Genomic DNA, 16,089 nt, shown 5'->3' with positions numbered 1-16,089 from the left:
TTTTTTTGAGATGGAGTTTCGCTCTTGTTACCCAGGCTGGAGTGCAATGGCACGATCTCGGCTCACCACAATCTCCGCCTCCTGGGTTCAGGCAATTCTCCTGCCTCAGCCTCCTGAGTAGCTGGGACTACAGGCACGCGCCACCATGCCCAGCTAATTTTTTGTATTTTTAATAGAGACAGGGTTTTACCATGTTGACCAGTATGGTCTCGATCTCTTGACCTTGTGATCCACCCTCCTAGGCCTCCCAAAGTGCTGGGATTACAGGCTTGAGCCACCGCACCCGGCCACTTTAGATGCTTTTACCTTCAGGTCAAAAAGAAGGAAAGGTTGCTTGCTCTTGCTACTTGTTTTCAATATTGTACTGAAAGTTCTAGCTAGGGAATTAAGAGAAGAAAAAGAATTAATGGCATCTAGATTGGAGCACAAGAAGTAAATTCTGTTAATAAATATATAATCTTGTATTTAGAAAATCCTATAAAATACACACACACACACACACACACACACACACTGTTAGAACAAATAACTAAGATTGAAGAATACAAGATCAATATACAAAACTCCATTATGTTTCTAAACACTAGTAATGAACAATCAGAAAATAAAATTAGTAAAATTCTATTAATAACATCAAAATAATAAATTACTTAGGAATAAATTTAACCAAATAAGTGTGAGACTTGTACGCTGAAAGCTATAAAATATTGTTGAAAGAAATTAAAGAGGTACTCAATGAATGAAACCACATTTTATATTCGTAGATTAGAAGAAAACATTGTTAACTTGGCAATGCTCACCAAATTAATCTACAAGTTTAATGCAATCCATATAAAAAAATTCATATCAAAAATCCCAACTACCTATTTTGCAGAAAGTGGCAAATTGGCTGTAATTGTTATATGAAAATGCAAGAGACCACATGCCAACACAATCTTAATTATAAGAAAACAAAGTTGGAGAAGTGAAACTTCCAAATACTAAAACTTACTACAAAGCAAAAGTATGCAAAATAGTTTGGTACTGGCATAAGGATAGCTATATACATCAATGAAATCTAATTGAAATTCCGATAGTAAATCTTTACATTTATGTTAGATTTACATTGTTGTACTGTCAACTAGACTACCAGAAAACATTATTAAGGAAAGAAGTCTTTTCAACAAATGGTGCTTGGACAGTGAATATCCACATATGAAAGAATGGAATTCAAACCTTACTTAATAACATATAAAAAATTAAGATAGATCATAGGCCTAAATGTAGGAGCTAAAACTATGAACTGTTAGAAGAAAATTTAGAAGTAAATCTTCATGATCTATGATTAAGCAATGATTTCTTAGATATGACACCAAAAACACACCCAAGAAAAGAAAAAAATAGATTTGCTAGACTTTATTAAAATTAGAAACTTTTGTACTGTAAACAATATCATCAAGTAAAAAGGCAACTTCTAGAATGGAAGAAGATATTTGCAACTCAGATATCTGATCATGATTTGTATCTAATATATAGAAAGGATTTCTATAACTCAACAACAAAAAAATAGATAACTCACTTTAAAAATGATAAAAATATTTGAATAGACATATTGACAAAGAAGATATACAAAAGCCCAATTAACACATAAAAGACAGTCTGCATCACCGCCTTTTTGGGAAAAGGCAAATCAAAACTAAAATGAGATACCACTTCACACCCACTAAAATGGCTATAATCAGAAAAAAAGCCAATATCATTTTTTGGCAAGGATGTGGGAAATTGGAATGCTTATACTTTACTGTTGAGAATATAAAATGATGCAGACACTTTGGATAATAATTTAGCTGTTCCTCAAAATGTTTAAGGTAGAATTACCATATGACCTGGCAATTTTAGTAATTTTTAAAGATATATATCTAAAAGAATTAAAAACATTTCCACATGAATGCTTATAGAATATTACTTATAACACTAAAAATTAAAAACATTCCAAATGTCTTTCAACTGACGAATGGATAAACAAAATATCCATGCTATAAAATGTTATTCACCCATAAAAAGCAGTGAAGTATTAACTACAATCTATAACATTAACAAACCTTGAAAACATACTAAGTGAACCAAGCCAGTCACAAAAGGTTACATATCATATTGCTCCATTTATATGAAATGTTCAAAATAGGCAAATTCATAGAGAAAGAAAGTAGATGAGGGGTTGCCAGGCAGCGGGGATTAGAGTAAGTGGGAGCCACAACTAACTAAGAGGTGTGCATGTTCTTTTTAAGGCAATGAAAATGTTCTAAATTCAATAATAGTGATGACTGTACAACTCTGTGAATATATTACAAGTCACTGAATTATATACTAATATTTCATAGTATGCACGTATCACTACTTTTTAATCTAGTCACCTACTGACAGGTGTTCAATTTGATTCCAGATACTTTGCCCCCATGTTGCAGTAAATGTTCTTATATATATCATCTTTCATAATGCTGTATTAACATCTAGAGGATAGATTTCCAGGATTGAAGTATTTCCAATATTAAACATATCCATGTCACATGAAAAACTATAAGATATGCGAAGAAATAGGAAAATGTAACTCATAGTTAATAGATTAAAGCAATACATAGAAACAGATCTGGACATGAATGGTTAAAATAAACAAAAAAAGGACTTTGGAGGAGCTATTGTAAATATGTTGAGCAATTTAAGGGAAAAAAACGTGGTCATAAGGAATAACATATGGAAAACATGAGCAGAAAAAAACAAAAATTATAAAAAGGAATAATCTAGAAATTTTATAATTGAAAAATACACGTTCTAATATGAAAAATTAACTGGATATATTTAAAAGAAAATTGCGGATGTCAGAAGAAATAGTTGTTAACTCGAAGCACAGTAATAAAAATTATACAATTTGAGCACTGGAGAATTGAAAGGAAAAACGAACTGAGTCTATTTATACTAAGGGATAATATCAAGTAGTCTAAATATTTATATAATGGGAGAATCAGAAGGAGAAAACAGAGAGAATGGAACAGAACAAATATTTGAGGAAACAATGGCCAAAAAAGTTTCTCAAAGTTGGTGAAAAATATTAGCTTACAGACCTTAATATTAACTTATAAAATCTCAGTGACCATGTTAAATTAGCTTTCAACAAGACTACCAGACAATTGTATTAAGGAAAGAAGTCTGTTAAACAAATGGTGCTTGGCACTGTACTTAGGCACATCTTAGTCTTGCTGCTGAAAACAACAGCAGTAACAAATATCTTTGGAAACAACCAGAAGAACAATACTTACTGTATACATGGGACAAACATCTTACCAGAAATAATTCAGGCCAGGAGAAAGTGGCCAAATAAAAGAAAGAAAAGTCTACTATTCCACAGAAAGTGAACCTATCCAAAAGAAATCAAAATGAAATAAATAATTTTAAGATAAACAAAAACCAAAAAAAGCTGTTACCACCAAAACTGTACTACAAGAAATGCTAAGAGCCAGGCGTAGAGGCTCACGCCTGTAATTTCAGCACTTTAGAAGGCCAAGGCAAGTGGATCACGAGGTCAGAAGTTCGAGACCAGCCTGACCAACATGGTGAAATGCTGTCTCTAATAAAAATACAAAAATTAGCTGGGTGTGGGGTGGCACATGCCTGTAATCCCAGCTACTCAGGAAGCTGAGGCAGGAGAATCACTTGAACCTGGGAGGCAGAGGTTGCAATGAGCCAAGATCGTGCCATTGCACTCCAGCCTGGGCAACTCTGTCTCAAAAAACAAAAAAACAAAAAAACCTCATGTCAAAAAGAAAGAAAGAAAGAAAGGAAGAAAGAAAGAAAGAAAGAAAGAAAGAAAGAAAGAAAGAAAGAAAGAAAGAAAGAAAGAAAGAAAGAAAGAAATGCTAATGGAATTTCTTTAGGCCCAATGCAAAAAATATCAGATTGAAATTTGGTTCTGGGAATGATGGTCACTAGATATGAATAAACGTGGGTAAATATGAAAGATTGACTTTTTTTCCTTAAATTTTTTCACATTTATTTTAGGTTTGAGGGTATATATACAGGTTTGTTAAATAGATAAATTGTGTATTACAGAGATTTGATATACAGATTAGTTCATCACCCAGGAAATAAGCACAGTGCCCAACAGGTAGTTCTTTGATCCTCATCCTCCTCTCACGTGTCTGCTGTTCCCTTGTTTGTGTTCCTATGAACTCAATGTTTAGTTCCCACTTATAAGTGAGAACATGCAGTATTTTGTTTTCTGTTCCTGTGGTAATTTTTTTATAAGGACACCTGATTGTTTAAGGTGGAGATTTATAACATATGTAAGTGTAGAATATATGAAAAGATTAGAATATTTTACATAAAGTGGTACAATATTAATTCTACATAGAAAATTACAGGAAAATATCCATCATGAACACAAAAGCAAAAAGTCATTAGCGAAATATTATCAATAAAATCCAGTAATAGAGAAAAAAGTAATAAATACTTCTTCAACACATGGGGATTATCTCAGAAAAGCAAGATTCATTTAACAATCGAAAAGAGATCCATTAATTGACCATATTCTCTCTAAAAGAATAAAGGAAAGCATGGCCAGGCATGGTGGCTCACGCCTGCTATTACAGCACTTTGGGAAGCTGGGGCAGGTGAATCATGAGGTCAGGAGTTCAAGATCAGGCTGGCCAACATGGCGAAACCCTGCCTCTACTAAAAATACAAAAAAATTAGCTGGGCATGGTGGCACGCACCTGTAATCTCAGCTACTCAGGAGGCTGAGGCAGTAGAATCACTTTAACCTGGGAGGCGGAGGTTGCAGTGAGCTGAGATCGTGCCACTGCACACTCCAGCCTGGCTGACAGAGTGAGACTACATAAAAAAAGAAAAAAGAAAAAAAAGAATAAAGCAAAGCCTCAATAGATGCAGAAAAGCATCTGCCAAAACTTAAGAGCCATTTGGGAGAAAAACTCTCAGGAAACTAGGGATAGAAAGTAACTTTCTCAAGTTGTTAAGGACATTTAAGAAAACCCTACACCTAATATTTTACTTATCAGTGAAATATTGAAGCAGTAAATTCTTACTCCTTAGAAAAATCGAGTGATTGCATCTTAAAATAGACAACTATGTCTGTTTTTATCATTTTTATTCAACCTTGTACTGGAAGTTCTATCAACTGAAGTAAAGGAAAAAAATCCACAAATAAAATACTTAACTATTGAAATGTGATAGAAATGCCTTTATTTCATCAACATGATCATATTATAGACAATCCTAATAAATCTTTAAAACAGCAGAACTAAAAAATGATTTTAAATATTTTATTTACCATTATATCAAAAAATACAGACAACTTGGTAATAAATTTAACAAATCATTTCAAGATACCTACAATAAAAACCTCAAAACATAGCTGAGAATAATTACAGAATATTTAAACAAATGGGAATATACATGCCATGTTCATGCAATGGATGATTCAATATTATTAAGAAATTAATTCTACCCAAATTTATCTATCAAATCAACCTAATCCCCATAAAATGTCACAGCTTTTCTTTGTCGCAATTGATGAACTGACTCTCTATGCAAATACACAGTGCTTAAAATTGCCAAAACAATACTGATAAAAGAATAATGAAAACATTAACATACCTGACTTTAAGACTTATTGTAAAACTGTACTAATCAATAATCTGCAGTACTGGCATAAACAAAGATACCAGTGACACAATGCTGAATTCATAAATAGACCCAAACTATGTGTCATTGGATTTCTTTTAAAACAAAGACACTACAGAAATGAAATAGAAGAAAGAAAGTTTTTTCAACAAAATATCAGGAACACTTAAATAGATATATGGAAAATAAATGAACCTCCCCTTCAATCTCATGTCACATGCCAGAATCAATGTGGATTGTAGACTAAGCATAAAAGCTACAACAATAAAACATTCGAAATAAAACCTAGGAGGACATGGTTGAGACCTTGGGGTAGGCAAAAGTTTCTTGGAAAAGAGACAAAAAGTGTTATCGTCTATTATTTAAATGTTCATGACACAGTCAAACAATGGAGCCTACTCAACAAAAAAAGAGAAAAAGTATGCACATTGGTGAATTTAAAGTGAAGTATCAAGAGATATTTGGAAAAGTCACTGAGACTGTCAGGTTTCTGAGGTGGCTATATAGATAGAAAGAGATTCCATTTACTGAGCTGACATATAACAGAAGAGAAGCGAGACTGTGCAGAAAAAGCAGTAAGGTGAATTTTGGACCTGTTGAATTTGAGATACCTGGGAGATAGACTTTCAAAGGTAGGTATTTAATAGGTGGGTGGGTATGTAGTCTAGAGCTTAGGAGGTAAACTTGAACAGAGAAATACATTTTGAAATATAAAATTATTATAAAAATATAACTTACTATAAGAGGAAAATTAAAGTAAGAGGGGCATAGACGGAAAGAGTTCTGAATAAATTCAGTATCAAATGATTTTTTAGAGGAAGAAAATCAAGTGAGTAGCATCCAGGGAGGTATGGATCACAGAAGCCAAGGTCAGAAAATATTTCAGTGAACAAAGAACAGACAACAATGCCGAAAACTTCTAAAAGGGCAAGCAAGCAAGATAATTGTTTAAAATTTTTCAGTTGGATTTATTGGCAATGTTGGTTTTGTTGGTGAAGTTGGTTAAAGTCATTTGGTGGTTGTGGAGTAAGTTGAAGAAGTGGAACTAGATAGTGTAGACAAGCATGCGATCTCTGAAAGAAATCTGGCCATAAGTAAAGATTCCATTTACTGAGTTAGCATATATCAGAAGAGAAGCTGGAAGAGGAAGCAGAGTGCAAGGAGAGTTTGATGACAGTGGTATTTTTAATGGAGAGAAGGACTTGTTATTTGTTACTTTCTGTAAAAAATAGAAAGTAGCCAGTAGTAGAAAGAGGTTGGTTAATTGAGAACAAATTATTGGCAAAGTCCAAAGGAGACACATAACATAATTTGAGATATTAGCTCAAAACAGGGACATTTCTTTCATTTTAACAAGAAGACAAAGGAAAAGCACAATTATGGATGTAAGTAGTCTGATAGAGAGAAACATAAAGTTCAGGTTTGTTGACTTTTATCACCTCTAAGAAGCTGAAGTACTCAGACTATACTTGTAAGATGGTAAGGCACTAAGAAAAATGGCTGAGATTATGTGCAGAAGACAGAGTTTGAAATAGAGAATGAAAAAAACTGCTTCCCTTTGGCCAGCAAAAGGATCTATTTTTTAAAAGAATTCTTACTATCTGTAGAGTTAGCCATGAGCATGTTTATTACAGCTTGCATGACATCTCTTTAGCACCAGTCTCATCTGCAGGGCCTGGGGAGGGAACCAATTTATTTGGCTTGGTGATAGAAGCCCACACTGCTCGGTAATCATTTGGTAAGATTTTGGAGGGCCAGAGAGATCAGAGGCAGAGCCAAACAGTTGATCACAATGTGCCAGTTGCACCTTTCGTATGAAAATATTATTAATTTTATTGTCTTAATCCATGTACTTTTTATCACTTGATAAACATTACATATAGTGGACAATTAAATACTGATTTGAATGCAAAGCATTTGAGGATACCAAGTTGTTGGACCTAAACCAATTTTTAAAAATCAGAATTTAATTTATATTTGTTGGGAATAAATTAAGTTGCTCAATAATTACATTTCAAGAGTATTTGCTCATAGAACAAACTACACTTCTCATTTAGGTCTTCACGGGGATCTTCACAGCAGAAATGTTTCTCAAGATAATTGCCATGGATCCCTATTACTACTTTCAAGAAGGCTGGAACATTTTTGACGGTTTTATTGTGAGCCTTAGTTTAATGGAACTTGGTTTGGCAAATGTGGAAGGATTGTCAGTTCTCCGATCATTCCGGCTGGTAAATTAACTGGGAATGTTCATAAAATTTACTTTGTAATTAGTCTTCATTCTCATCTAGTAATAATAAGATTTTCCATCATTATAATAGTATTTGAATACACTTCTAAAACAAATTGGATTGCCCTACCACCAGATGGTAGTTTCTTCTTTATCATACCTTTAATAGATAAAGTTCACTTAAATAGACAAAGTTTACTTAAATGAATAGTCTACAGTTCTCTTCTTAGTTACTGAATGGAAGGTTAACGAGAAGGGGGGAAATGGAATCACAGATAAACTTGAATTGCAATTAAACAACACCATGGTCAACTCTCAGTTATCTGAGGTTTGCGTAGCTGTGCACAATGCTTTCTTGGGGCCTAAGCTTTGAGTTAACCAAACTGTATTTTGTTAAAGAAAGTATATTTCTTTGATCTTTTGTAAAAACTATTAGATTTTAAAATTCAGAGACAAAATATCACTTGACACACTTCCAGTGAAAGTTTGATAAGTTTTATGATACTATTACTTTGAGTTGACTCTAACTTTTGTGATTTATTTTCAAATAACAGTGGTTGTACATGGTTATTAAGAACAGAGTCCTATAGATGATTTACCTTAATAGTGATTAGGCTGGAGACTTTGTCAAGAAATCTGTTTACAATTTCCCTTGCTGCTCTCAATGTTCAAATTTGAATTGTGATCCTCAGAACTATAGTTTCCTTCTCTAGTCCTCAAAGATAGTTATGTATCTAATTTGAAACTAGAAGGATACAAAAAACAGGACAAAAATTTAAAATGATAAATCAAGTGATATGGGAAAGAACTTAAAAAATATTTAGTAAACCTTCATGCTAATGTGATGCAGTTAAGAGAAATAGGAAGCCTAGTATCATTAGCATCTTACTTAGTGTGTCAGGCTACTTTGCATAAATTATTCTTGAATAAATTAAATACTTTGGTGCATGTACTTCCTCCTTTGGGTCGCTTTGATGCCATTAAATAATGCGCTACTCTCAGCCTGACATTTACTGAAGCATCAGAAATAAAATGCTGCTGCCGTTTAACCATAAATGGTACTTCAGCAACCTCTAAAGCTAATACAACCAATATGTTAAACACAATAGAGAGACATTTACACACTACACTGAATTAAGTCTTTGAAGACATAAAGGTTAAAAAGTCTAGCTTTTTATTTAAGTAATTTTTCTTTAAATATATGTTTAAAATATAGCCTAAAGTTATAGCAAGCTAAAGACATATCTAGATTAAAACAATCTAAAGAAAAAGAAATTAGTTCATTTCTGCTTGTACTTTATGTAATTTAAGTGTTGATATTATTTACACTTGTGCACTTCAGCATGATATTTAAAATACGCTGAAAATGATATCCAATTTAGCCTTTTAAAAATAATGAGAGTTTCTACTTCTCTGAAACTGGAGCTCTGCTAATTTACCACCATTAATCTTAAATATCTTAATTCTTTAAGGAAAAACAAAGGTGTGTATTACACATGCTTATGTAGGATTTTGGAAAATTCAGTGTATCTTATTAAAATGCCAATTTATAAACTGCATAACTTAATTATTTTATTTACAGTATGGACCATTTAGGACTAAAAAATAAAACCTATATGGTAGCAAGTAACTGCTATATTTGTTAGTAATAGTTTGACAAATAAATAATGCATGACTCTATAATTGAGACAGTTGCCTGTAAATTTGCCATGTAAATAAAATTGCATAATTTTTTTTAGAAATTCAGAGCATTGACACTGTTCTTGCTTTTATTTCCAGCTCCGAGTTTTCAAGTTGGCAAAATCCTGGCCAACTCTGAATATGCTAATAAAGATCATTGGCAATTCTGTGGGGGCTCTGGGAAACCTCACCTTGGTGTTGGCCATCATCGTCTTCATTTTTGCCGTGGTCGGCATGCAGCTCTTTGGTAAGAGCTACAAAGAATGTGTCTGCAAGATTTCCAATGATTGTGAACTCCCACGCTGGCACATGCATGACTTCTTCCACTCCTTCCTGATTGTGTTCCGTGTACTGTGTGGAGAGTGGATAGAGACCATGTGGGACTGTATGGAGGTCGCTGGCCAAACCATGTGCCTTACTGTCTTCATGATGGTCATGGTGATTGGAAATCTAGTGGTATGTAGCAAAAAACATTTTCCTCATTTTCATTAAAATATAATGTAATCATAAAATGTATGTTCAGCTGAAGAGTATTTTGCATTTTTTAAATCAAGACTATTTCCTATTGTCCATTATTCATGACTGTTAGAGACATGTATAGTTTAGACCATTGTAATACACAAAAACTCTAAATTACCTTTTGAACCAAAGTTGTTCTTTCTCTCATCATCCTTCTTACTACATGGAGAGAAACAATTCTGTTATTTATCTTTCAGTTCTTATACTAAAGCATACAAGTGTTACTTAGAACATTCATTTATACTATCCATAACACTTGAAAATGTTTCAAATTTGATTTTTGATAAATTGGAGTTTAAAAATTAGTCAAAATCTCAGTTTATTGAAGTCACCTGGGGTTTTTGGTGCCTAGAAAATGTAGTCTGAACAAGTAACATTGATCAAGAAACATTGTCATTTCCGCATAAGATTAACCATGCCAAACAGCATGTATATTTAGGATCGTTAGCTCTTCTTGTTGCATCAATCCCTTTACCATTATGTAATGTCCTTCTTAGTCTTTTTTGATCTTTGTTGGTTTAAAGTTTGTTTTATCAGAGACTAAGAATGCAATCTCTGCTTTTTTTTTCTTTTTTTTTTTTTTTTTGCTTTCCCTTTGCTTGATAAATATTCTTCCACCTCTTGTTTTGAGCCAATGTGTATCTTTGCACAAGAGATGGGTCTCCTGAATACAGCACACCGATGAGGGTTGACTCTTTATTTAATTTGTCAGTCTGTGTCTTTTAATTAGGGCATTTAGCCTGTTCACAATTAAGGTTAATATTGTTATGTGTGAATTTGATCCTCTCATTATGATGATTCTGTCATTATTTTGCCCGTTAGTTGATGCAGTTACTTTATACTGTCGATGGGGTCTTTACAATTTGGTATGTTTTTGCAATGGCTGGTATTGGTTTTTCCTTTCCATATTCAGTGCTTACTTCAGGAGTTCTTGTAAGGCAGGCTTGTTGGTGACAAAATCTCTCAGGATTTGCTTGTCTATAAAGCATTTTATTTCTCCTTCACTTATGAAATTTAGTTGGGCTGGATATGAAATCCTAGGTTGAAAATTCTTTTCTTTAATAATGTTGAATATTGGACTCCACTCTCTTCTGTCTTGTAGAGTTTTGCAGAGAGATCCACTCTTAATCTGTTGGGCTTCCCTTTGTGGATAACCCAACCTTTCTCTCTGGCTTCCCTTAACGTTTTTTCCTTTATTTCAACCTTGATGAATCTGATGATTATGTGTTTTGGGTTTGCTCTTCTTAAGGAGTATCTTTGTGGTGTTCTCTGTATTTCCTGAATTTGAATGTTGGCCTGTCTTACCAGGTAGGGAAGTTCTCCTGGATACTATCCTGAAGAGTGTTTTCCAACTTGGTTGCATTCTCATCATCACTTTCAGGTGCACCAATCAAACATAGGTTTGGTCTTTTCCCATAGTCCCATATTATTTGGAAGCTTTGTTCATTCCTTTTCATTTTTTTTCCTTAATCTTGTCTTCATGCTTTGCAAAAATTAACTCAAGATGGATTCAATACTTAAACATTAAACCTAAAACCATAAAAACCCTAGAAAGAAACCTAGGCAATACCATTCAAGAAATAGGCATGTGCAAAGACTTCATGACTAGAACATGAAAAGCAATGGCAACAAAAGCCAAAATTGATAAATAGGATCTAATTAAACTCCAGAGCTTCTGTACGGCAAAAGAAACTATCATCAGGGTAAGCAACCTACAGAATGGGAGAAAATTTTTGCAATCTATCCATCTGACAAAGTGCTAATAATATCCAGAATCTACAAAGAACTTAAACAAATTTACAATAAAACAACAAACAACCCCACCAAAAAGTGTGCAAAGGATATGAACACACACTTTTTAAAAGGAGACATTTATGTGGCCAACAAACATATGAAAAAAAGCTCATCATCACTGGTTTGGGTTCTAATTAAGCAACTCAGTGTAATCACTTCATATTTAAAGCATAAGAGCCTGATCCTTCTCACAGACTCTACTGTCCTCTGTCCCTTGGCCACTGGGAACCTTGTTTCCTATTTTGTTCTTTGAGATGGTCTAACTTTCTTCCCACCAAGTCATTAGAGAAATGCAAATCAAAACTTCAATGAGATATCATCTCATGCCAGTTAGAATGTTGATCATTAAAAAGTCAGGAAACAACAGATGCTGGAGAGGATGTGGATAAATAGAAACACTTTTATGCTATTGGTAAGAGTGAAAATTAGTTAGAAAATTGTGGAAGACAGTGTGGCAATTCCTCAAGAATCTAGAACCAGAAATGCCATTTGACCCAGCAATCCCATTACTGAGTATGTACCCAAAGGATACATATGAAACATTCTACTATAGAGACACATGCACACATATGTTTATTGCAGCACTATTCACAATAGCATGAATTTTTGTCCTTTGTGAAGACATGGATGAAGCTGGAAACCATCCTTCTCAGCAAACTAACACAGGAACAAAAACCAAACGTGCTCACTCAAAAGTGGGAGTTGAACATTGAGAACACATGAACACAGGGAGGAAAACATCATGCACTGGGACCTGTAGGGGTTTGGGGGACTAGGGAAGGGACAGCATTAGGAGAAACACTTAAGGTAGATGATGAGTTGATGGGTGCAGCAAACCACCATGGCACATGTATATACCCATGTAACAAACCTGTACGTTCTTCACATATATCCCGAACTTAAAGTATAATAAAAACAACAACAACAACAAAAATTAACCATGCCTAACACCAGTGACCTGAATCTTGAAGATATGGGAAAGACGGGAACACATAAGAAGATAAATATAACACAGTGATAGGGCATGTGCTCAAATATAATTAAAAATAGGAAGTAACTAATATACATCAAAAAATATGAAAACAAAGTGTCATATGTCAAATTAACAAAATGGAAACCTTGCTTTACAATAGAAAGGTTGATCAGGGAAATCTTTATCAAAGGGTTTGGACCTAAAATATATTTTATTGAGTTGCAAGATTTGACTTGGTGGGAAGAAAGTTAGACCATCTCAAAGAACAAAATAGGAAACAAGGTTCCCAGTGGCCAAGGGACAGAGGACAGTAGAGTCTGTGAGAAGGATCAGGCTCTTATGCTTTAAATATGAAGTGATTACACTGAGTTGCTTAATTAGAACCCAAACCAATGACAGAGAAAAATGATTACTATAACCAGTAATTTAATGTATATACTCTAGCCAGGTTCAGTGGCTCATGCCTGTAATTCTAGCAATTTGGGAGACTGAGGCAGGCAGTCTCTTGAGAACGGGAGTTTGAGAACAGCCTGGCCAGCATAGCTAAACCCCGTCTCTACTAGAAATATCAAGATTACCCAGGTGTGATGTGTGCATCTGTGATCCCAGATACTTGGGAAGGTGAGGCATGAAAATCGCTTGAGCCTGTGAGGCAGAGGTTGCAGTGGGTCAAGATTGCTCTATTGCATTCCAGTCTGGGTAAAAGAATAAAACTGTTGAAAATAAAACTGCATATACACTACAGACAGGATTTTCTTTCACATAAAGGTAACCTTCAAGTCCCCAAAGGTAGAAAAAGGGGAAGGGAAAAAGGCAAAGTATTATTTTATTTCTATTTATTGCCAGATTTCAGCTTCTTCAGCATTAATTTTGATAATTCTGATCTATTTTTAAAGTAACAAGAAACACAAATAGTGTACAATCCACAATTAAAAGCAGTGGCTTAAAACAATAAACACTGATTGTTTTACAGTTTCTGTGGGTCAGGATTTTGGGAATAAGTTAACTGCATGGTTCTGGTCAAGACCAGTCATGAAGTTCCTGTCAATATGTCAGCTGAGGTTACAGTTACCTTGACTGGGGCTGAAGGATCAGCTTCTAAGGAGGCTCAATCTCATCGTTATTGAAAGGAAGTCCCAGTTCCTTGTTAGCGGTTGGTTGAAGGTCTCAGTTTCTCTCTACCTTTTCCATAGTACTATTGAGAATCATTATGACGTGGCAGCTGGCTCATTCCAGGGCAGGTGATGTAAGTGAGAAGGAGAAAATATTTATGTTCTACTTTTTAAAGTCACTCTTCACCACTTCTGCCATATTCTATTCATTAGAAACCAGTTATTAAGAAGAGGTCACACCAAAAAGAAACTTGGGTCTACGTTTTGAATGGAAGAGTATCAAATAATTACTAAGCTTATTCTAAGGCTACTATAATCCCCAAGACAACTTTAAAATGTTCACTTTCAGAAACGTATAAGATTGCAAAGAACAGAAAGAAAGTGTCATAGGGTTACATAGAACAGAAACAAAGAAAAGATAGTATAATTATGATATTATTTGATTTCATTTCTCTTTGTATATTTGGCATATGTTGGAAGAAGAGAAGAAAAGGCAGATAACAGAATCCTTTATGACAACAATGAATGATCAGACTGCAATGGGGAATTCAGAAAGGAAGTTTGGAGCCAGATTGTGTAGAATTTAATTTATGAAAAGGCTGACTGTGCATAATAAAATGGGTTTTCCTTTAGGCAATTCAAAGCTACAGATTTTTTTTTAATCAGGAAAGTGACAGTGAAGCAGTGACATTTTTCAGAAATGTATGCAGCAGAAGAATGCAGAGTAGATTTAAAGAGGAAGTAACTCAGCCTAATACATGCCATCTATTAGTTTACTGAAACTCACATATCACTCTAATGTGTAATTGTACAGAAAATTCAAGTGGAAAAGAAAATTTCAGGAAGTACGTATCTATACTTATGGATGACATCAGTATTAATTTAGATTGTGATGTATGTGTAAAAAAATATCATTTATAAAAGAATCATTTCCATCTACTAGTATAAATTTAATTTTTGTGCTTTTGAGAGAAAAATTAAAGGTTCTCTTTTCTTTTTGAGTATCAGTTAAAACGATTTATTTATCTTGTGATAACCTGGATATATTTCTGGAATAGCTAAGGTAGTAATATCTATCATGTTTACGACTATTAAGGAAATACGCTTATATCACATTTTCTTAAGAGTAAATGAACTTGATATACCCACTACCTTCTACAATTCTTCCTTCCTATCTTCACAGGAAAAAGGGAAAAGCTGCCTGAAAGGCAAGTGGCCATAACTTCTTCTTAAAACACACACATGAACTACCAGGTGGGGCTCCACCCAAATAGATGTAGTAGTCGCAATAGATGTGACTGCCAGCTTAGTCTACAGATAATACAGAGCTGGGACCACAAACTGCTCTTTCCCAGACCAGGATTTTTATGAGCCATTCTTAGTTTCCTGACACTGTGGCCAGAGACCCTTTTATAGGTTGAAGATAGGCGCTGCAGAAAGAGAATATGACTTTTTGAAAACTGATAGTTCTTGAAGGAGAGAATACAACCTCAACCTCCTCTCTCTCTAAGTGAAGGTGAGGCAGTAACACACAGGAGGGATGTGAAGCTTTTGGCTTTCTCTCAAAAGTTAGGAATCAGGATGGAGAAACAACTAATATATGCGTTATATTTCAATCTTGGTTTCAAATGGAAATTATGGTAACATTTCCATTCCAAGAGACTAATTTGAGACATGTGAAAGAGTTGATTTCATGTAGTGACCTAACACAGTTGTGAAACAGGATTCAGGATTTCAGTCCCTGAGTGAGCTTGCTGAACCCTGTTTCCTTAAATTGTCATAGATCACACCAAACACGTGTGCCAGCTGTTATGCACTTACCTTTTGGTGACAAAGGTCTAGAAAGAGAGATTAACTTGCCTCATGCAAATATTTCTAGGGAAATAAAGTAAATAGAAGATTGTGTTGTGGAGGATAAATTGGATAATAGTAACAGTGGTAATAATAACAGCTAAACTTTCTCAAGGGTTCACTATGTGCCAGGAGTTGTGCTGAAAGCCACATGGATTCTGTCATTGAATCCTTACAACAACCTTGTAAGCTGGGCACTAGAAAAACTATTGCATTTATCTTATAGGTGAGGAAACAGGCTCATATTGGTTATGCTA

General features: G+C 34.3%; 1 protein-coding gene across 13 annotated transcripts in view; it reads left to right on the top strand.

Annotated features, from left to right (window-relative positions):
• SCN2A (sodium voltage-gated channel alpha subunit 2) overlaps positions 1-16,089 on the top strand; it is a 167,631-nt gene that overhangs the window by 103,370 nt on the left and 48,172 nt on the right. For all 13 annotated transcript variants that reach the window (XM_054258316.2, XM_054258317.2, XM_078327467.1 and 10 more), the window contains 2 exons: positions 7,731-7,904; positions 9,683-10,039. In XM_054258316.2, the coding sequence (XP_054114291.1) occupies positions 7,731-7,904; positions 9,683-10,039 (531 nt within the window). The remainder of the gene's footprint in view (positions 1-7,730; positions 7,905-9,682; positions 10,040-16,089) is intronic.

Source organism: Callithrix jacchus, chromosome 6 (genome assembly GCF_049354715.1).
Source record: "Callithrix jacchus isolate 240 chromosome 6, calJac240_pri, whole genome shotgun sequence".
NCBI lineage: Eukaryota > Metazoa > Chordata > Mammalia > Primates > Cebidae > Callithrix > Callithrix jacchus.
This window is presented reverse-complemented; position numbering and strand designations above follow the sequence as displayed.